Below are 22,756 nucleotides of genomic sequence, written 5' to 3' on the forward strand. Positions count from 1 at the left end.
AGAGAAACGACAGTCCATCATTACTTTAAGACATGAAGGTCAGTCAATACGGAACATTTCAAGAACTTTGAATGTTTCTTCAAGTGCAGTCGCAAAAAACATCAAGCACTATGATGAAACTGGCTCTCATGAGGACAGCCACAGGAATTGAAGACCTAGAGTTGCCTCTGATGCAGAGGAAACGTTCATTAGAGTTACCAGCTTCAGAAATTGCAGCCCAAATAAATGCTTCACAGAGTTCAAGTCACAGACACATCTCAACATCAACTGTTCAGAGGGGACTGAGTGAATCAGGCCTTCATGGTCGAATTGCTGCAAAGAAACCACTACTAAAGGACACCAATAAGAAGAAGAGACCTGCTTGGGCCAAGAAACACGAGCAATGGACATTAGACCGGTGGAAATGTGTCCTTTGGTCTGGAGTCCAAATTTGAGATTTTTGGTTCCAACCGCTGTGTCTTTGTGAGACGCGGTGTGGGTGAACGGATGATCTCCGCATGTGTAGTTCACACTTTAAAGCATGGAGGAGGAGGTGTTATGATGTGGGGGTGCTTTGCTGGTGACACTGTCTGTGAATAATTTAGAATTCAAGGCACACTTAACCAGCATGGCTACCACAGCATTCTGCAGCGATATGCCATCCCATCTGGTTTGGGCTTAGTGGGACAATCATTTGTTTTTCAACAGGACAATGAGCCAACACACCTCCAGGCTGTGTAAAAGCTATTATTATTTTTATTTTTTAAGGGGTAACTTCCATCAATGTAATTGTCTGCATCACTTCCAATCCCTCATATGTGTTTTTTCTTGCGTATATATATATATATATATATATATATATATATATATATATATATATACATACAGTGGGGAGAACAAGTATTTGATACACTGCCGATTTTGCAGGTTTTCCTACTTACAAAGCATGTAGAGGTCTGTAATTTTTATCATAGGTACACTTCAACTGTGAGAGACGGAATCTAAAACAAAAATCCAGAAAATCACATTGTATGATTTTTAAGTAATTCATTTGCATTTTATTGCATGACATAAGTATTTGATCACCTACCAACCAGTAAGAATTCCGGCTCTCACAGACCTGTTAGTTTTTCTTTAAGAAGCCCTCCTGTTCTCCACTCATTACTTGTATTAACTGCTTTTATACTCGTTACCTGTATAAAAGACACCTGTCCACACACTCAATCAAACTGACTCCAACCTCTCCATAATGGCCAAGACCAGAGAGCTGTGTAAGGACATCAGGGATAAAATTGTAGAACTGCACAAGGCTGGGATGGGCTACAGGACAATAGGCAAGCAGCTTGGTGAAAAGGCAACAACTGTTGGCGCAATTATTAGAAAATGGAAGAAGTTCAAGATGATGGTCAATCACCCTCGGTCTGGGGCTCCATGCAAGATCTCACCTCATGGGGCATCAATGATCATGAGGAAGGTGAGGGATCAGCCCAGAACTACACGGCAGGACCTGGTCAATGACCTGAAGAGAGCTGGGACCACAGTCTCAAAGAAAACCATTAGTAACACACTACGCCGTCATGGATTAAAATCCTGCAGAGCACGCAAGGTCCCCCTGCGCATGTCCAGGCCCGTCTGAAGTTTGCCAATGACCATCTGGATGATCCAGAGGAGGAATGGGAGAAGGTCATGTGGTCTGATGAGACAAAAATATAGCTTTTTGGTCTAAACTCCACTTGCCGTGTTTGGAGGAAGAAGAAGGATGAGTACAACCCCAAGAACACCATCCCAACCGTGAAGCATGGAGGTGGAAACATCATTCTTTGGGGATGCTTTTCTGCAAAGGGGACAGGACGACTGCACCGTATTGAGGGGAGGATGGATGGGGCCATGTATCGCGAGATCTTGGCCAACAACCTCCTTCCCTCAGTAAGAGCATTGAATATGGGTCGTGGCTGGGTCTTCCAGCATGACAATGACCCGAAACACACAGCTAGGGCAACTAAGGAGTGGCTCCGTAAGAAGCATCTCAAGGTCCTGGAGTGGCCTAGCCAGTCTCCAGACCTGAACCCAATAGAAAATCTTTGGAGGGAGCTGAAAGTCCCTATTGCCCAGCGACAGCCCCGAAATCTGAAGGATCTGGAGAAGGTCTGTATGGAGGAGTGGGCCAAAATCCCTGCTGCAGTGTGTGCAAACCTGGTCAAGACCTACAGGAAACGTATGATCTCTGTAATTGCAAACAAAGGTTTCTGTACCAAATATTAAGTTCTGCTTTTCTGATGTATCAAATACTTATGTCATGCAATAAAAAGCAAATTAATTACTTAAAAATCTTACAATGTGATTTTCTGGATTTTTGTTTTAGATTCCGTCTCTCACAGTTGAAGTGTACCTATGATAAAAATTACAGACCTCTACATGCTTTGTAAGTAGGAAAACCTGCAAAATCGGCAGTGTATCAAATACTTGTTCTCCCCACTGTATATATATATATATATATATATACAGTGAGGGAAAAAAGTATTTGATCCCCTGCTGATTTTGTACGTTTGCCCACTGACAAAGACATGATCAGTCTATAATTTTAATGGTAGGTTTATTTGAACAGTGAGCGACAGAATAACAACAAAAAAATCCAGAAAAACGCATGTCAAAAATGTTATAAATTGATTTTGTATTTTAATGAGTGAAATAAGTATTTGACCCCTCTGCAAAACATGACAGTACTTGGTGGCAAAACCCTTGATGGCAATCACAGAGGTCAGACGTTTCTTGTAGTTGGCCACCAGGTTTGCACACATCTCAGGAGGGATTTTGTCCCACTCCTCTTTGCAGATTTTCTTCAAGTCATTAAGGTTTCGAGCCTAACGTTTGGCAACTCGAACATTCAGCTCCCTCCACAGATTTTCTATGGGATTATGGTCTGGAGACTGGCTAGGCCACTCCAGGACCTTAATGTGCTTCTTCTTGAGCCACTCCTTTGTAGCCTTGGCTGTGTGTTTTGGGTCATTGTCATACTGGAATACCCATCCACGACCCATTTTCAATTCCCTGGCTGAGGGAAGGAGGTTCTCACCCAAGATTTGACAGTACATGGCCCCGTCCATCGTCCCTTTGATGCGGTGAAGTTGTCCTGTCCCCTTAGCAGAAAAACGCCCCCAAAGCATAATGTTTCAACCTCCATGTTTGACGGTGGGGATGGTGTTCTTGGGGTCATAGGCAGCATTCCTCCTCCTCCAAACACAGCGAGTTGAGTTGATGCCAAAGAGCTAAATTTTGGTCTCATCTGACCACAACACTTTCACCCAGTTCTCCTCTGAATCATTCAGATGTTCATTGGCAAACTTCAGACGGGCCTGTATATGTGCTTTCTTGAGCAGGGGGACCTTGCGGGCGCTGCAGGATTTCAGTCCTTCACGCCGTAGTGTGTTACCAATTGTTTTCTTGGTGACTATGGTCCCAGCTGCCTTGAGATCATTGACAAGATCCTCTCATGTAGTTCTGGGCTGATTCCTCACCGTTCTCATGATCATTGCAACTCCACGAGGTGAGATCTTGCATGGTTCCCCAGGCCGAGGGAGATTGACAGTTATTTTGTGTTTCTTCCATTTGCGAATAATCGCACCAACTGTTGTCACCTTCTCACCAAGCTGCTTGGCGATGGTCTTGTAGCCATTCCAGCCTTGTGTAGGTCTACAATCTTGTCCCTGACATCCTTGGAGAGCTCTTTGGTCTTGGCCATGGTGGAGAGTTTGGAATCTGATTGATTGATTGCTTCTGTGGACACGTGTCTTTTATACAGGTAACAAGCTGAGATTAGGAGCACTCCCTTTAAGGGTGTGCTTCTAATCTCAGCTCGTTACCTGTATAAAAGACACCTGGGAGCCAGAAATCTTTCTGTTTGAGAGGGAGTCAAATACTTATTTCCCTCATTAAAATGCAAATCAATTTATAACATTTCTGAAATGCATTTTTTTGGATTTTTTTGTTGTTATTCTGTCTCTCACTGTTCAAATAAACCTACCATTAAAATTATAGACTGATCATTTCTTTGTCAGTGGGCAAACGTACAAAATCAGCAGGGGATCAAATACTTTTTTCCCTCACTGTATATACAGTGGGGGAAAAAAGTATTTAGTCAGCCACCAATTGTGCAAGTTCTCCCACTTAAAAAGATGAGAGAGGCCTGTAATTTTCATCATAGGTACACGTCAACTATGACAGACAAATTGAGAAAAAAAATCCAGAAAATCACATTGTAGGATTTTTAATGAATTTATTTGCAAATTATGGTGGAAAATAAGTATTTGGTCACCTACAAACAAGCAAGATTTCTGGCTCTCACAGACCTGTAACTTCTTCTTTAAGAGGCTCCTCTGTCCTCCACTCGTTACCTGTATTAATGGCACCTGTTTGAACTTGTTATCAGTATAAAATTCACCTGTCCACAACCTCAAACAGTCACACTCCAAACTCCACTATGGCCAAGACCAAAGAGCTGTGAAAGGACACCAGAAACAAAATTGTAGACCTGCACCAGGCTGGGAAGACTGAATCTGCAATAGGTAAGCAGCTTGGTTTGAAGAAATCAACTGTGGGAGCAATTATTAGGAAATGGAAGACATACAAGACCACTGATTATCTCCCTCGATCTGGGGCTCCACGCAAGATCTCACCCCGTGGGGTCAAAATGATCACAAGAACGGTGAGCAAAAATCCCAGAACCACACGGGGAGACCTAGTGAATGACCTGCAGAGAGCTGGGACCAAAGTAACAAAGCCTACCATCAGTAACACACTACGCCGCCAGGGACTCAAATCCTGCAGTGCAAGACGTGTGCCCCTGCTTAAGCCAGTACATGTCCAGGCCCGTCTGAAGTTTGCTAGAGTGCATTTGGATGATCCAGAAGAGGATTGGGAGAATGTCATATGGTCAGATGAAACCAAAATATAACTTTTTGGTAAAAACTCAACTCGTCGTGTTTGGAGGACAAAGAATGCTGAGTTGCATCCAAAGAACACCATACCTACTGTGAAGCATGGGGGTGGAAACATCATGCTTTGGGGCTGTTTTTCTGCAAAGGGACCAGGACGACTGATCCGTGTAAAGGAAAGAATGAATGGGGCCATGTATCGTGAGATTTTGAGTGAAAACCTCCTTCCATCAGCAAGGGCATTGAAGATGAAACGTGGCTGGGTCTTTCAGCATGACAATGATCCCAAACACACCGCCCGGGCAACGAAGGAGTGGCTTCGTAAGAAGTATTTCAAGGTCCTGGAGTGGCCTAGCCAGTCTCCAGATCTCAACCCCATAGAAAATCTTTGGAGGGAGTTGAAAGTCAGTGTTGCCCAGCGACAGCCCCAAAACATCACTGCTCTAGAGGAGATCTGCATGGAGGAATGGGCCAAAATACCAGCAACAGTGTGTGAAAACCTTGTGAAGACTTACAGAAAACGTTTGACCTGTGTCATTGCCAACAAAGGGTATACAAACACTTTTGTTGAGACACTTTTGTTATTGACCAAATACTTATTTTCCACCATAATTTGCAAATAAATTCATAAAAAATTCTACAATGTGATTTTCTGGAATTTTTTTCCTCATTTTGTCTGTCATAGTTGACGTGTACCTATAATGAAAATTACAGGCCTCTGTCATCTTTTTAAGTGGGAGAACTTGCACAATTAGTGGCTGACTAAGTACTTTTTTCCCCCACTGTATATATATATACATACATATACACATACATACACATAAATACATATACATACACATATACATGGATACATCCTTTAAAAAATAAATGTCCCTTTATTACTTTCCAACCCCACCACCCCTTCCCTAATTGGAGTAAACTAGTGAACAACAATAAGTAGGCCTCTACTTCCAGCTTATACATACTATATTCATTTTATGGACACAGTCAATTTTACAATAATTATATTTTGTTTGTTTTTACTGTTGAACTTCCTCTACCCTCAACCTCTCCAATCATTTTCATGATGTCCATCCGGTTTGCTTCTATATGCCATATCTTTCTAACTGTGCTCTTTCACAAAAGCTCTCAACCTATAACCTATATACTTATTATGGACTCAGTATGCTTTACATTAGTTATCTTGTTGTTATTAGTTGTTATTTGTCCCATCCTTCAACTCCATTCAACACCTCTCATCTATCTCTTAACACCATCCATATTGGATTTCTATTTGCCATATATTTTTCAACTGTACTGTAATGTTTTACAAAAGTTCTGAACCCTTCTATTCTCATTGTTTTTACAGATTGTAAATTGAAAATAAACATTTTTGCTAAAAGGATTATTATATTGTTGATCGATTGACTATTACTTTTCAGATCACCCAGTAGTGCTATCTGCAGGGTTAGCTCCAGGTAAATATTGCAATCCTTTAGCCATTCCTGGACCTGTGTCCAAAAACAAGCTACAAATGGACAGTACCAAAACAAATGATCAAATGATTCTGTATCTTTGCAGCAAAATCTGCAGAGCTGGGAAGATTGTATCCCCCATATAAAAAACATTCTATTGGTAGCAAGAATTTTATATAATCATTTAAATTTAAAGATTCTAAGTTTTGAATCCGGTGTCGTTTTGCGTATCAGTTCATAAACACTATGCCATGGAATCGGTACGTCAAAAATCTCTTCCCAACTATTTTTAAATCTATATGGGACGGCTGTCAATCCTTTGGTTCTTAAATGAAACTGGTATACTTTTTTATTTATCACAATTTTCTTTAACCAATTATGTTCTTTAATGCAAGACCGACAGACAAGTTCCTTACTTTTTCCCCCTTCCACTTTTGCGGTAATGCTGCAATTATTTGCTTGTAACTTTGGTTAGAGCAGACATTTCCATATGTCTTTGTTAGCTGCATGTGCGACATAACTCCACCAGTCCTACCTATGATATCATTTACGAAGATTATACCTTTTTTAAACATTATTTCAAAAAATATTTTTTTTTTTATCAATTAGTATATTGGAGTTTAACCACAATATTTGTTGCATTATTTGTTCTGTTGTTTCTGGAGGATTAAATTGAAATTGCAACCAACTTTCTATGGCTTGTTTTAGAAGTAGTGATATTTGGGAGATTATTTCCTTTTCAAATAACTGAAAGTGAGAGGTTGTAATCTGAATAAAGGGGAAAAGGCCATTCTTGAACATTGGGTGAGACAATCTTACTAATTTGCTAGAGAACCAGTTCGGATTTAAGTATAACTTTTGTATGACTGAAGATTTTAGTGATAGGTCTAAAGCTTTAATATTTAATAATGTATTTCTTCAGAATTCATATTCATTATATAAATAGGCCCGTTTAATTTAGTCAGGCTTGCCGTTCCAAATTAAATGGAATATTTTTTTCTCATATAATTTAAAAAACTGTTCGCTAGGCGTAGGCAAGACCATAAGAAAAACTGGGATAATACTAAACAGTTAATCAGTGTGATTTTTCCACAAATTGACAGGTATTTACCTTTGCATGGTAGCAAAATCTTTCTATTAACATTTATTGGAGTGAGATCATTTATTTCATTTGGGATATGTATTCCGAGGAGCCTTTCTTAGTCCAGGTAGTCCCTCCATGTTTGAGTCAGTTTTCTTCCATTTGGTGCCTAATAAACACAACCCAGGTTACACCATCGCAGATGTGCAACTTCATGGTGTTTTTATTCTATTTGAAAGTGAGCACAAAAATGTCCCAAATGTTTGATTGCCAATACAATAAATGGTTTGGAGCTTTATAAAAATTACTCACTGGCCTTCCAAAAGACACCGTCATCTGTGACACACAGAGAAGCAAGTTAATATAAATATATTAACAACGCACACAGGCACGCTCAAACACACACACACACACGCACACATATACACACACACAACCATATTTCCATCCTGATGGAATCGTTCTGAATTAGCTCCTCTCACTGAATCCTGATGTAAGGGCAATTTTACCAAGAAGGAGAGTGATGCAGCGGTCTAAGGCACTGCATCTCAGTGCTTGAGGTGTCACTACAGACCCTGGTTCGATTCCAGGCTGTATCACAACCGGTCATGATTGGGAGTCCCATAGGGCGGCGCACAATTGGCCCAGCGTCGTCCGGGTTTGGCCGGTGTAGGCTGTCATTGTAAATAAGAATTTGTTCTTAACTGACTTGCCTAGTTAAATAAAGAGTGCTGCATCAGATGACCTGGCCTCCACAATCCCCCGACCTCAACCCAATTGAGATGGTTTGGGATGAGTCGGACGGCAGAGTGAAGGAAAAGCAGCCAACAAGTGCTCAGCATATGTGGGAACTCCTTCAAGACTGTTGGAAAAGCATTTCAGGTGAAGCTGGTTGAGAGAATGCCAAGAGTGTGCAAAGCTGTCATCAAGGCAAAGGGTGGCTGTTTGAAGAATCTCAAATCTCAAATATATTTAGATTTGTTTAACACTTTTTTGGTTACTACATGATTCCATATGTGTTATTTCATAGTTTTGATGTCTTCACTATTATTCTACAATGTAAAAAATAGCAAAAATAAGGAAAAACCGTTGAATGAGTAGGTGTGTCCAAACTTTTGACTGGTACTGTATGTTTCAGTAAGATTTGATTTTTGGCATTTATAGCAATGGTTATCAACTGTACTGCAGGGATGGAACGTAAGTCACAGAAAATAGAGGTTGTGGTTGCAGCTGCAGAGAGGTAGTTGGGTGTGCGAGACTTGACATCAGACGAGTTACTGCCCCATCCCTTCAGGCTGTTGGCCTGAAGTAGGAATAAATAGATTTAAGTAGTGGAGTATGGTAGTTATTATTATTATTATTATTATTATTATATATATGTATATATATATTTTTGGTGAGTGTAGTATTAGATGGTAGGGTATTTGTTGTATTTTTTAATTTTTTAATGCAAAGGATAAGGGAGTTATACTCCAGTCTCATAGGTGGCGGTAATGCAACATTGATTGGATGCCAACCGCTGTTAAACCTCATAGAAGAAGAAACGCTACATGCCCGACGCCCAACGTGGTTCACAACTCAGTCTGATTTATTTTGAATGAAACGTTAACAAATCTTTTTTTTTTTTACTATAACGAACTGTACATTTCGACTGCATCAATAATGGATAGCATAAAAGACGGATGGTTCACAGAAACGTGTACGTTATGGCCTGGACAAGCGATGAGTCTGCAAGTAGAAGAGGTTCTTTACCAACAAAAATCAAAATTTCAAGATGTCATGGTTTTCAAGAGGTAACGTTAAGTAGCTAGCTAGCTAACGTTAGCTAGCTAGAAATACAACTGTTTGTATGCTAGCTACGTTAGCTAGTTATGTAACGCTGGCTTGCTAGCTAGCTAGTATTTAGGATGTTTTTAAAATTGAGAGGTTAAGTAACTGTTCCCACATATCCAATCGTTATTGCTAGAAGTTTAGCTAGCGCTAACTAGTTGGCTAACGTTTACTAGCTAGCAAACGTATCTACCTAGCTAGCTGACAGCAATACCTTAGTTAAAGTTAACCTAGCTAGTTACCTAATTGGGTCTAAGGGAGGAAATGTGTCCAAGGTTTTCTAGCTAGTTATTTGTTTTGGTTGTGTGTCGGGGTCATTTTCTTCATGTTAGCTAGCCAAAGCTAACTATCTAGCTAGCTAGTTTAACTTGCCAGATGTCATGAACCCAAATGTTGATGCTTTTGCCATCTCTCACTTCTGTCATTGAAATTTCTGCAATATCCTGTGTGTTAAGTAACGTTAGTAGGCCTACATTAGCTAGCATGTCTTGGCACAACGTGTCTCATATGTATAGTTGGCTAACTAGGTTGCTAGCTTCATCTTGCCAATCATGACTTGTATTTGACACCCCTAACCCATCCCTGATGATTATCAAGCAACCACATACAGTCTGTTCCCTTTTTACCTATTCCTCTTCTTCTACTGTTTCTGGGGTTATTTGTTTGTACTAATTAGTCATTCAAGTAAGTAATCTCATACCATATATTTTCAGCAAAACCTATGGAAATGTCCTTGTGCTGGATGGAGTTATTCAATGCACAGAGAGAGATGAGTTTTCCTACCAAGAAATGATAGCCAACCTACCTCTGTGCTCCCACCCTTGCCCCAAAAAGGTATAGTCATCCCACCATAAATTCAGTTGAACATATTATACTACAAGACTTAATTGTGCGTTGTAGAGAATCCTGGACAGAACTTTTTGGGGAAGTTTTGCATGTTGGTGTGTTGTATCACTTATTATAATTAATGTATTCCCTTCTCTTTGCAGGTCCTGATTATTGGTGGGGGAGATGGTGGTGTCCTGAGAGAAGTGGTAAAGCACCCACTTGTTGAATCAGTGGTTCAGTGTGAAATCGATGAGGTAGGTATCAAACACTGACTGGAATCATGCTCTTTTCTCATTCCATTTCATTGACTGGTAACATCATAGACGACACAGAAGTGTAAAGTTTGTTATAAATTTCACTTTGCCCTTAAGGATGTAATCAATGTGTCGAAGAAGTACCTCCCTGGTATGGCGAAAGGGTTCTTCAGTCCCAAACTCACTCTGAATGTTGGAGATGGATTTGAGTTCATGAAACAGAACCAGGATGCCTTTGACATCATTATAACAGATTCATCTGACCCTGTTGGTAAGAAAACAGATGCCTGCTACATGAGTGTTTTATTTGCTCATAATATTTCTCTGTAGTTAGTGTGCTTGCACAAATATTTTCTTCAGGAAAGTAAATGTACCTTTTGACAATTGATGTATCAATAGCTATCTCAAGTGTTCACTTTTCTGTAAGTCTAATCCAGTTACCTATATGCTTCTTGCTGTTACAGGGCCTGCTGAGAGTTTGTTCAAAGAGTCTTACTATGAACTCATGAAGACAGCCTTACGAGATGGTGGAATTCTTTGTTGCCAAGGTGACATGATTTCTACTGACCCTTCAATCCTGCTTCAGATATCATTATTAGAAAAAGATGGCAAAGTGTGTGCAATTCATAGCAGTAACACGAGTTAAATAGACAGCCAATCTAAACTTGTCAGGAAACCTGTTGCCACCCACATCACATTATTATTGCAAGATTGCCATTAAGAGAAATGTACAATTGGTGAGGGAAGTCAGAGGACCATCCCTATCTTTTTTTGCAGCAAATGCTGCTCAGCAGCTTACTTATTGCCCTGTGAGGAAATAGTTTGATTCTATTGCGATGGGTTAGACCAATAAGATCAATGAGACTGACAGAATTGACCCACCCTTTTTTTGTTTGCCTCTGAATTCCACAGGAGAGTGTCAATGGCTCCACTTGGAGCTGATTAAAGAGATGCGGACCTTCTGCAAGACACTGTTCCCAGTGGTGGATTATGCCTACTGCACCATTCCCACCTATCCAAGTGGCCAGATTGGCTTTATGCTGTGCAGTAAAAATGCTGTAAGTGTCAGTCTTTTTTCTGTCTTCAATAACGTAATTCTTAGTGGTTCATTACCTATTGAATTTAAGGAGTTAAAGATGTGTTATAATGGTTTTGTATTATTTTTAAGCCAGTAGGTTTGAAAGTAGTGCTCAACAGCCAAAAAGGATCCCCATTAGCTGCTGCCAAGGCTATTATTCCTGGGGTCCAGCAACATTAAGGCAGTTATATACAATTTAAAATATTACATTTCATAACACTTTTCACAACACATTAAGTGTGTGCCCTCATGCCACTACTCTACTACCACATATCTACAATACTAAATCCATGTGTGTGTGGAGTGCGTGTCTTATCGTGTGTGTGTAAGCCTGTGTGTGTATACAACGTCATGTTGAGTTAAAACAAATTCTTAGGTGTGCATGTGGTGTATACGTGCTTGGGCCCATCCTGTAACCTCATTGCTTTAACCTTACAACCTCATTGGAAATGATTCCACCTGCCAATCAACATTGTCCATCAGGTTAGGTTGTAGGCTACAAGCCAGCGAACGAGCGAGCGACCGACAGGGTGTTGTCAATGTGATAATGTAATTTTGTAGCCTACAATGGAAAATCTACCCATTGCGAGCTTATGGAATTTGGAATTTTAGATTTGGATGGTTGACATTACAGGAAGGTAGGCCACAATTTACTTGTCTATAAAGAGTGAAAACAGTTGGCTCCTATAGCCTCTATACATTTATGGAACGAATACTAATGTGTGTTGAGACCGGGATATCTAAATGGATTAAAGTAAGTGAAATCCTTATCGTGAAATAGTACCCAAATTAATAAATGCATTGAAAAAGAGAAGTGACACTAACGAGGTCTAATACTGACCAAAGCTCCGGTTCCAATCCAGGTGCCAATGCCGTTTAGCCAAAATCCAGGCATTTACATGAAAATAGAACCCTTTGGCCACGCACACCGGTGGTGGGTTTGACGTCGAAATGAGAATGCATGAGCAGAAAATAACCCCATACCTACTGTAAAATATGGTGGTGGATCTTTATGGGGCTATTTTGCTTCCACTGGTCCTGGGGCCCTTGTTAAGGTCAATGACATCATGAACCTTACCCCGTACCAGGACTTTGTTGCCTCTGCTGGGAGGCTGAAACTTGACCGCAAGACGATAACCCCAAGCACACATCAACATCCACGTTTTCAATGGCCATCTCAGTCTCCAGACTTGAAACCCATTGAAAACCTGTGGTTGAATTGAAGAGGGCACTCCATAAGTGCAGACGAAGGATATCAAGGATCTGGAAGGATTCTGTATGGATGAATGGTCTAAGATCCCTCCCAATCCAACTCGTAAAACATTTTATCTGTATATCTAACTTTCAATTTGTGTGATGCATTCTAACTTTGGATGACTTCATCCACATATAATTGTTCTATTTTATTCTCGCTGTGATCAAAAAATGCGCTTAGCTAATGTAGATGAAGTCCTTAAATAATTGAATGTAAGGATTTCTGGGATTCATATGCTAAAAGATGACTACAGATGTATGAACCTTACATTGACACGTTGATTCCAAGATGTGAGATAAAAAATAAAAAATAAACACAAGTTGTTTTTCAGGCCTCTAAACAAGCTAACTATTTAAAAACATTCTGAAACGCACTTCTGTAGTCATGACCTTTTTCCAATGTTGGTCACAGTCCAAAATGGTCTTACGATAATTGTTTTTCTTTTTGTATTTAGCAAACCAATTTTAGAGATCCAGTGAGAGAACTCTCAACAAATGAAGTGGAAAGTATGAACCTGAGGTATTACAACCCGGAGATCCACAGTGCATCGTTCATCCTCCCTGAGTTTGCAAGAAAGGTAACCCTGTTACAAATACAAAATCAGATTTACTGTACGTGGCAGACACCTCATACAGCAATTTCAAGGGCATTTCATGATGAAGTATGAAAATGTATGCACTCACTAACTGTAAGTTGCTCTGGATAAGCGCGTCTGCTAAATTACTAAAATGTAAATGTTTGAACATTTCAGGGCATTTCCCTCGCCCTAGTGAAATTCCTACACCAGGTCTCTTCCATACTTGCTTTGTCTCACTTTTATCCATACTCTCTTTTACTCTTCACAGGTACTGAGCGAAGCATGAGTGGCATGATGGACACATTTTTTTATCCTTGACCTGATTCTCTCTGGCAACAGAAGCAACACCTCACCACAGCTGCTGCACCTCTTTTCACGGTCTCCATCAGGGAGGACTTGGTGAAGACTTGTTAAGTGGAAAGGAAAGGGCAATTCTGTTCCTTTCAGAGAGAGTATTAATTCCTTCCAGTGCTTCCTTCCAGTCTTACAAACTATTTGTATTTATTTGTTCTGGAATTTTTGTCATGTCTTGATTCTTAATGGTAATCACTTATGTCAACATCTAGTTGGAAAATGAGGTGGGAGGAAAAACATTCATACCTTACTCTTTGGAGCAATGTGATTCTAACACATTATTAGTATGGATTTAATCATAGTACTTGGTTGTATAAAGACAAGATTACCTCTTAAGATTAAGGTACACTCAATTGCAAAACATGCCCACTTCGGTTTAAAGAAAACCGATACAAACGTGTTCCTCTTCGCACCTCTCCGTCAAGTCATCCACCCAAATAATTCAAGATGATCCCAATAGTGCCTGGATTGTGTTTTTCCATTACAGTAGGAAACATTTGTTGAAGTGGTTTCTATCATAGTTTACCTCCAGGCAGATAGACGGTATGATTTTATATTGGTTGAAAATGATGTATTATCTGCCACAATGGAAAAACTCAGGTCAGGAGTTGAGAACATTTCCGCTTTAAAATGTCAACAGAAGTGTTGATTGTTTCCTATATAACACTTGTTTAGATATAGTTTATTCACCAATGGAGATGAAGTTACATGTGTGGGTTGATTGAATACTGAGGATGTACTGCACATCAATTTAGTTGGGTGTTTCTTATCCTTTGCTATACAATCCCCTATATGTGGTACTATACGGTTGTTGATCTAGTATGGAATCATCCAGAATAATGATGTCAAAATTATGCCTTTTGGTTTTTATTTCTTTGGGATTTGTTATGAACATAGGTGTTGTGAAATATTGCAATCTATAAATCTCCATGGAGTACGTATCAGTAGTGCATCCATACTAAACCTATGTCCAAGGCAATGGTGTTACACATGAACATTAAGATCATGTTTTTATAAGAGTTATGAAATATAATAAATCAGTGAGGTAAACTGGATATCTGAGACTTGTTTCTCTGTTTTAAAGCTACACATCTCATCTAAAATGGAGTGACTATACAAACTCTATGAAATGAGAAATCCACCCTGGACTAGCTCAGGCATGAAAATTGCAGATGAAATTTTCTATCCCACATTATATGTAGAATTGTGTCCACTGCAGATATACAGTGCCTTCAGAAAGTATTCACACCCCTTGACATGTTCCACATTTTGTTGCGTTAGAGCCTGAATTTAAAATTGATAACATTTAGATTTTGTGTCACTGGCCTACCTACTACACACAATAACCCATAATGTCAAAGTGGAATTATGTTTGTAGAATATTTCACTAATTAATAAAAAAATTAAAATCTGAAATGTCATGAGTCAATAAGTATTCAACACTTTTGTTATGGCAAGCCTAAAGTTCAGGAGTAAAGATGGGCTTAGCAAGTCACGTGAGTTGCATGGACTCACGATATAGTGTTTAACATGATTTTTGAATGACCACCTCATCTCTGTACCCCACATACAATATCTGTAAGGTCCCTCAGTCGAGCAGTGAATTTCAACCACAAAGACCAGGGAGGTTTTCCAATGTCTCACAAAGAAGGGTACCTATAGGTAGAAGAGAAAGAAAACAGGCATTGAATATCCTTTGAGCATGGTGAAGTTATTAACTACACTTTGAATGGTGTATCAATACACCCATTCACTACAAAGATACAGGCATCCGTCCTAACTAGTTGCCGGAGAGGAAGGAAACCGCTCAGGGATTTCACCATGAGGCCAATGACTTTCAAACAGTTACAGAGTTTAATGGCTGTGATAGGAGAAAACAGCGTATGGATCAGCAACATTGTAGTTACTCCGCAATACTAACCTAAATGACAGAGGGAAAATAAGTAAGCCTGTAGGGAATAAAAATATTCAAAAACATGCATCCTGTTTGCAATAAGGCAGTAAAGTAAAACTGCGGCAAATAAATTAACTTTATGTCCTGAATACAAAGCGTTACGTTTGGGGCAAATCCAACACACTTGAGTACTACTCCATATTTTCAAGCATGGTGGTGGACGCATCATGTTATCGGTATGCTTGTCATCGGCAAGGACTAGGGAGTTTTTTTGGGATAAAAAGAAACTGAATAGAGCTACACACAAGCAAAATCCTAGAGGAATACCTAGTTCTGTCTGCTTTCCAACAGACACTGGGAGACAAATTCACCTTTCAGCAGGACAATAACCTAAAACACAAGTCCAAATATACACTGGAGTTGCTTACCAAGACGGCATTGAATGTAACTGAGTGGCCTAGTTAGAGTTTTGACTTAAATCGACTTGAAAATCTATGGCAAGACTTGAAAAATGGCTGTCTAGCAGTGATCAACAACCAACTTGACAGAGCTTGAAGAATGTTAAAAAGAATAATGTACAATCCAGGTGTGCAAAGCTCTTAGAGACTTGCACAGAAAGACTCACAACTGTAATTGCTGCCAAAGGTGATTCTAACATGTATTGACTCAGGGGTGTGAATACTTCTGTAAATGAGATATTTCTGTATTTCATTTTCAATAAATTTGCCAACATTTCTAAAAACATGTTTTCACTTTGTCATTATAGGGTATTGTGTGAAGATGAATGAGATTTTTTAAATATTTTTTTAATCCATTCTGAATTCAGGATTTAACACAACAAAATGTGGCATAAGTCAAGGGGTTTGAATACTTTCTGAAGGCACTGTATATGTAATATACATGGTTCTCCCATATCATAGATACAGTGGGGGAAAAAAGTATTTAGTCAGCCACCAATTGTGCAAGTTCTCCCACTTAAAAAGATGAGAGAGGCCTGTAATTTTCATCATAGGTACACGTCAACTATGACAGACAAATTGAGACTTTTTTTTCCAGAAAATCACATTATAGGATTGTTAATGAATTTATTTGCAAATTATGGTGGAAAATAAGTATTTGGTCACCTACAAACAAGCAAGATTTCTGGCTCTCACAGACCTGTAACTTCTTCTTTAAGAGGCTCCTCTGTCCTCCACTCGTTACCTGTATTAATGGCACCTGTTTGAACTTGTTATCAGTATAAAAGACACCTGTCCACAACCTCAAACAGTCACACTCCAAACTCCACTATGGCCAAGACCAAAGAGCTGTCAAAGGACACCTGAAACAAAATTGTAGACCTGCACCAGGCTGGGAAGACTGAATCTGCAATAGGTAAGCAGCTTGGTTTGAAGAAATCAACTGTGGGAGCAATTATTAGGAAATGGAAGACATACAAGACCACTGATAATCTCCCTCGATCTGGGGCTCCACGCAAGATCTCACCCCGTGGGGTCAAAATGATTACAAGAACGGTGAGCAAAAATCCCAGAACCACACGGGGGGACCTAGTGAATGACCTGCAGAGAGCTGAGACCAAAGTAACAAAGCCTACCATCAGTAACACACTACGCCGCCAGGGACTCAAATCCTGCAGTGCCAGACGTGTCCCCCTGCTTAAGCCAGTACATGTCCAGGCCCGTCTGAAGTTTGCTAGAGTGCATTTGGATGATCCAGAAGAGGATTGGGAGAATGTCATATGGTCAGATGAAACCAAAATATAACTTTTTGGTAAAAACTCAACTCGTCGTGTTTGGAGGACAAAGAATGCTGAGTTGCATCCAAAGAACACCATACCTACTGTGAAGCATGGGGGTGGAAACATCATGCTTTGGGGCTGTTTTTCTGCAAAGGGACCAGGACGACTGATCCGTGTAAAGGAAACAATGAATGGGGCCATGTATCGTGAGATTTTGAGTGAAAACCTCCTTCCATCAGCAAGGGCATTGAAGATGAAACGTGGCTGGGTCTTTCAGCATGACAATGATCCCAAACACACCGCCCGGGCAGCGAAGGAGTGGCTTCGTAAGAAGCATTTCAAGGTCCTGGAGTGGCCTAGCCAGTCTCTAGATCTCAACCCCATAGAAAATCTTTGGAGGGAGTTGAAAGTCTGTGTTGCCCAGCGACAGCCCCAAAACATCACTGCTCTAGAGGAGATCTGCATGGAGGAATGGGCCAAAATACCAGCAACAGTGTGTGAAAACCTTGTGAAGACTTACAGAAAATGTTTGACCTGTGTCATTGCAAACAAAGGGTATATATAGCAAAGTATTGAGAAACTTTTGTTATTGACCAAATACTTATTTTCCACCATAATTTGCAAATAAATATATAAAAAATTCTACAATGTGATTTTCTGGAATTTTTTTCCTCAATTTGTCTGTCATAGTTGACGTGTACCTATGATGAAAATTACAGGCCTCTCATATTTTTAAGTGGGAGAACTTGCACAATTGGTGGCTGACTAAATACTTTTTTCCCCCACTGTAACTGCCACATCTAGCTACAGTATACATAACATTTCTACCTGCACTGTTCTGCTTTGCTCCCTCTGAGTACACGTTAATTACATATTCTGAAGTCTGAAAGTAAACAGTTTTTAGTTAGTCTTGGATCCATATCAACATATCGCTGGGTGAGCAGCTTCACTTTAATATTGTCCTGCAGATATTGTAAGAAGGAGCACATGCCATTCTTTCCACCATTGTAAATGATCATGTTATCTAGTTTGTTCTGTGATTGAACAACTTATCAAATAAATATTACATGAAGATTCCACCTTCAAACTCTTATTGACCTCATAGCCCTTTACAATCGTAACCCGTATACTGTAGGAAAATTATAGATTTGGTCACTGATTTAAACGCCTAAGTTGGAACGCAGTGGCTGTACAGTAACATACTATACGTGTCAGAGCTCAGGGTCTCCGCGTTATAGCTATGTGACCGATTCCGCAAGTAAATTTAACTTAATTCCCTTTATGGACTTCTCTCTACACATATTCTGACCTTGAACTTATCCTGTTAAACTCTGACCCCCTCTGGTGGCATTTTCTAAACGACACATAATATTGTATACTACCCTCATAAAGTACATTTCGGTTTCTAAACAATATGTCCTACAAATACATGCTTAGTACTGTTAGAAAGGTAAGAACTGTGGGATTCTGATTAAGGTGTCAGACACAACTACTACTACTGACTACTACAGAGCCCGAGATACAGCAGCTTGTGCAACATGCCATGCCTTAATTTTTTGTCTCACAGGAATGATATACATACAAGAATGCTGAAGTCTCTACCTATCCATTGATGTAAATATGTCCCCTGTCTGATTCCCAGCTTGTCCACTAGATAGTAGTAGGGGATCACATGAGGTCTCTTGGCCACTTGAAACCAGTTGCGTCTGGTTTGTGTAGTGAGTTACTGTGCCAAAATGGCTGAATGATGATGTAGTACACATACAAATACCTTTTGCGGTTAAATTCCCATGTTCCGAATAAAAAAATACAAGATAAATGGGTTTCCATCGCATTTTCAACTCTACTGATGTTTTTCTCTAAAAAATGCATTACAGTGCATTCGGAAAGTATTCAGACTCCTTCCTTTTTTCAACATGCTGTTATTAACTCATCAGTCTACACACAATACCCCATAATGACCAAGCGAAAACAGGTTTTTCTGAATTTTTGCAAATGTCTTAAAAAAAAAAAAAAATACGTAAGTATTCAGACCCTTTGCTATGAGACTCAAAATTGAGCTCAGTTACATCCTGTTTCCATTGATCATCCTTGAGATGTTTCTACATATAATTTATTTTGGTACTTCTTACCCATTTTTCTCCCCAATTTTCGTGATATCCAATTGGTAGTTACAGTCTTGTCCCGTCGCTGAAACTCCCGTACGGACTCGGGAGAGGCGAAGGTCGAGAGCCATGCGTCCTCTGAAACACGACCCCGCCAAGCTGCACTGCTTCTTGACACACTGCTCGCTTAACCTGGAAGCCAGCTGTACCAACGTGTCGGAGGAAAGACCATACAGCTGGCGACAGAAGTCAGCGTGCATGTGCCCGGCCGCCACAAGGAGTCGCTAGAGCGCAATGGGACAAGGACATCCCAGCCGGCCAAACCCTAACCCGGACGATGCAGGGCCAATTGTGCGCTGCCTCATGGGTCTCCCGGTCGTGTCCCCCAGTCGTGTCCGGCTGCGACACAGCCGGACCTAGCTGTTTAGCCGGCTGGACATAGCTATCTGGCTGGCCGGACATAGCTGTCTTGCCGGCCGGCCAGATAGCTAAGTCTGGCCTTCCAGACAGCTAGGTCCGGTCACATAGCTAGGTCCTTACAGATTCCTAAGTCCTGCAGGCCGTCCAGACAGCTAGGTCCGACTAGCCAAACAGCTAGGTCCGGCTGGCCTTCCAGACAGCTAGGTCCAGGCCGGCCGGCCAGCCAGATAGCTAGGTACAGGCCGGCTGGCCAGATTCCTAGGTCCGGCCGGCAAGATAGCTAGGTCCGGCCGGTAGTTCAGTTTTTTTATTTGTAATACATTTGCACAAAAAAATAAATAATACTTTTTCGCTTTGTCATTATGGGGTATTGTCTGTAGGTTGATGAGGATTTGTATTTATTTAATCCATTTTAGAATAAGGCTGTAACGTAACAAAATGTGGAAAAATTCAAGGGGTCTGAATACTTTCCGAATACACTGTAAATGTTTTATTGCTCAATGAAAAGTAGTATATCATAAACCGAGGACCACACTGGAAATGTGTTTTTACACTTCCATGTGTCATCCTCTGGATTTTCTTGTTCTTCAATTGTTTAGTTTTTTTACTGTATAATGTGTTTTACCCAAAACACAATCAATCAAAAGGCTCCTCTCTGCTCTCTTTCTTCACTCTGGACCAAATGCTCAATACATCATAGGTACTCCCACCACCACTCTCAGCATCAGCCCATATTTATCAGTAGAGGAGGGAGAGACAAGATCAAAGTTTCCCACACACCTGGTGGAGCAGTGAATGGTTTGATGACTGAACGAGAGCGATAGGCATACAGTATACTATCAAAGAAAAATGACTTTGAGAAAAGGCTTTGCTATTATGTAGAAAGATGGGGCGGGGGAAAGGTGGAGAAAAAGTATTGTATGTTTCTCTCTTTCTTCTATAGGGTGTAGCTACATTAATCTCTGTTTGAATGAAGACTTTTCATCTATTCCACACCCTGTGAAGGCCATCCGTTCTGCAGCGATGTTTCATTTCCCCCTGCTTTGACTATGGCAATAGTCATTTTCCATCTGACAGCCTGAGTGACTGTTTAGCAGTTGAATTTTAATCACATTTCTCAATAGAAAAGCCCAGACAGGATTTTGATGTGTGCTTGGGGTTATTGCTTTGCTTGAAGTTCCACTTGCGGCCAGGTTTCAGCTTCTTGGTGTGACAGAGGGGATACAAACCCTGAGTCTACCGCAGGAGAAACCAACGTCTTATCATTACACCAAGAGGAAATGTCCTCTTGGGCCGAGGGCAGACACTGATATTGAATTCGCAGGCGGGGCTACACCTTCACGTGACCATTCCTCAGCTCATGTCCACTACACTGGCAGAGATAAATAGGTTTTTGGCTAAATACAGTACATTAGAAATGTGTTATAAGCATTATGCTGACCATGCTATCACGAGACAACCACCTTCTTCGAAGCAATTTGATCTGACGATGGATTACTGACTGAAAAATGACAGGATTTATCATGTGGATACACAAGGATGCATTCTGCCATAATTGTAATTCATATCAGGCATCCAAAACAGCAACTCTTGATCTTTGATAAAATAATGTAAATATGTCATTATCATTTATCTTGCTTAAATATATTTCTGATGCTTCTGATATCCTTATTAGGGAATATGGAAATATTTATTCTCTGTGGAGAAAAGAAAACAAAGTGGATATTTACATTGATAGCTTTATTTATTTTCCAATTAAAAGTGAAAACAACTGAAAACAATTAATACAAGGAAGGAATTGACGCAGAGGCCTGGGATGGCTATCCTAGTGGGACTCGCATGCTAAAGTGACGATTAGAGTCTGCCTGATGTTGCAACAAACTAGCCGAGTCCGACCATCCTGATATCGTGAACTTACAGTGCCAGACAAATATATTGACACCCTTGCACTTTTCTAAAATAGTTTCCTTTTTCTTCTAAAGTAAGTAGATGTTTTATAGATTTTTTACTTTGGTATCCACACCTTGTTGATGTATTTTCAACATTGCAGAGCCAATTTAATTTTATGTAAACTTATGTACATATCTGGCCGGCCGGCCGACTTTTCAAAATTCTTCAAGCTCTGTCAAATTGGTTGTTGATCATTGCTAGACAACCATTTTCAAGTCTTGCCATAGATTTTTAAGTCAAAATTGTAACTCGGCCACTCAGGAACATTCACAGGTAGGTAGCCAGATGGGACCGGCCGGCCGGCCAGGTAGGTAGATCCGGTCGGCCAGCCAAATACATTTAAACTCAGTTTTTCACAATTCCTGACATTTAATCCTAGTAAAAATTCCCTGTTTTAGGTCAGTTAGGATCACCACTTTTATTTTAAGAATGTGAAATGTCAGAATAATAGTAGAGAGAATGATTTATTTAAGCTTTTATTTCTTTTCATCACATTCCCAGTGGGTCAGAAGTTTACATACACTCAATTCGTTTTTGGTAGCATTGCCTTTAAATTGTTGAACTTGGATCAAACGTTTCGGGTAGCCTTCCACAAGCTTCCCACAATAAGTTGGGTGAATTTTGGCCCATTCCTCCTGACAGCTGGTGTAACAGAGTCAGGTTTGTAGGCCTCCTTGCTCGCACACCCTTTTTCAGTTCTGCCCACAAATTGTCTATAGGTTTGAGGTCAGGGCTTTGTGATGGCCACTCCAATACCTTGACTTTGTTGTCCTTAAGCCATTTTGCCACAACTTTGGAAGTATGCTTGGGGTCATTGTCCATTTGGAAGACCCATTTGCGACTAAGCTTTAACTTCCTGACTGATATCTTGAGATGTTGCTTCAATATATCCACATTATTTTCCTTCCTCATGATGCCATCTATGCTGTGAAGTGCACCAGTCCCTCCTGCAGCTGCCACCCCCGTGCTTCACGGTGGGGATGGTGTTCTTCGGCTTGCAATCCACCCTCCTTTTTCCTCCAAAC

The 22,756-nt window shown here is 40.3% G+C and overlaps 1 protein-coding gene across 1 annotated transcript; it reads left to right on the top strand.

The window, feature by feature from the left end:
• Positions 1 to 8,979: 8,979 nt before the first annotated feature.
• srm (spermidine synthase) lies at positions 8,980 to 14,679 on the top strand. Its single transcript, XM_084185126.1, has 8 exons — positions 8,980 to 9,241; positions 9,992 to 10,112; positions 10,268 to 10,360; positions 10,478 to 10,631; positions 10,825 to 10,908; positions 11,273 to 11,418; positions 13,148 to 13,270; positions 13,539 to 14,679. Exons 1-8 carry the CDS (start codon positions 9,111 to 9,113, stop codon positions 13,554 to 13,556), a joined length of 870 nt encoding a protein of 289 aa, XP_084041252.1. The 5' UTR covers positions 8,980 to 9,110; the 3' UTR covers positions 13,557 to 14,679.
• Positions 14,680 to 22,756: the final 8,077 nt, after the last annotated feature.

The sequence above is a fragment of the Coregonus lavaretus genome (assembly GCF_964263955.1).
Source record: "Coregonus lavaretus genome assembly, chromosome: 20".
NCBI lineage: Eukaryota > Metazoa > Chordata > Actinopteri > Salmoniformes > Salmonidae > Coregonus > Coregonus lavaretus.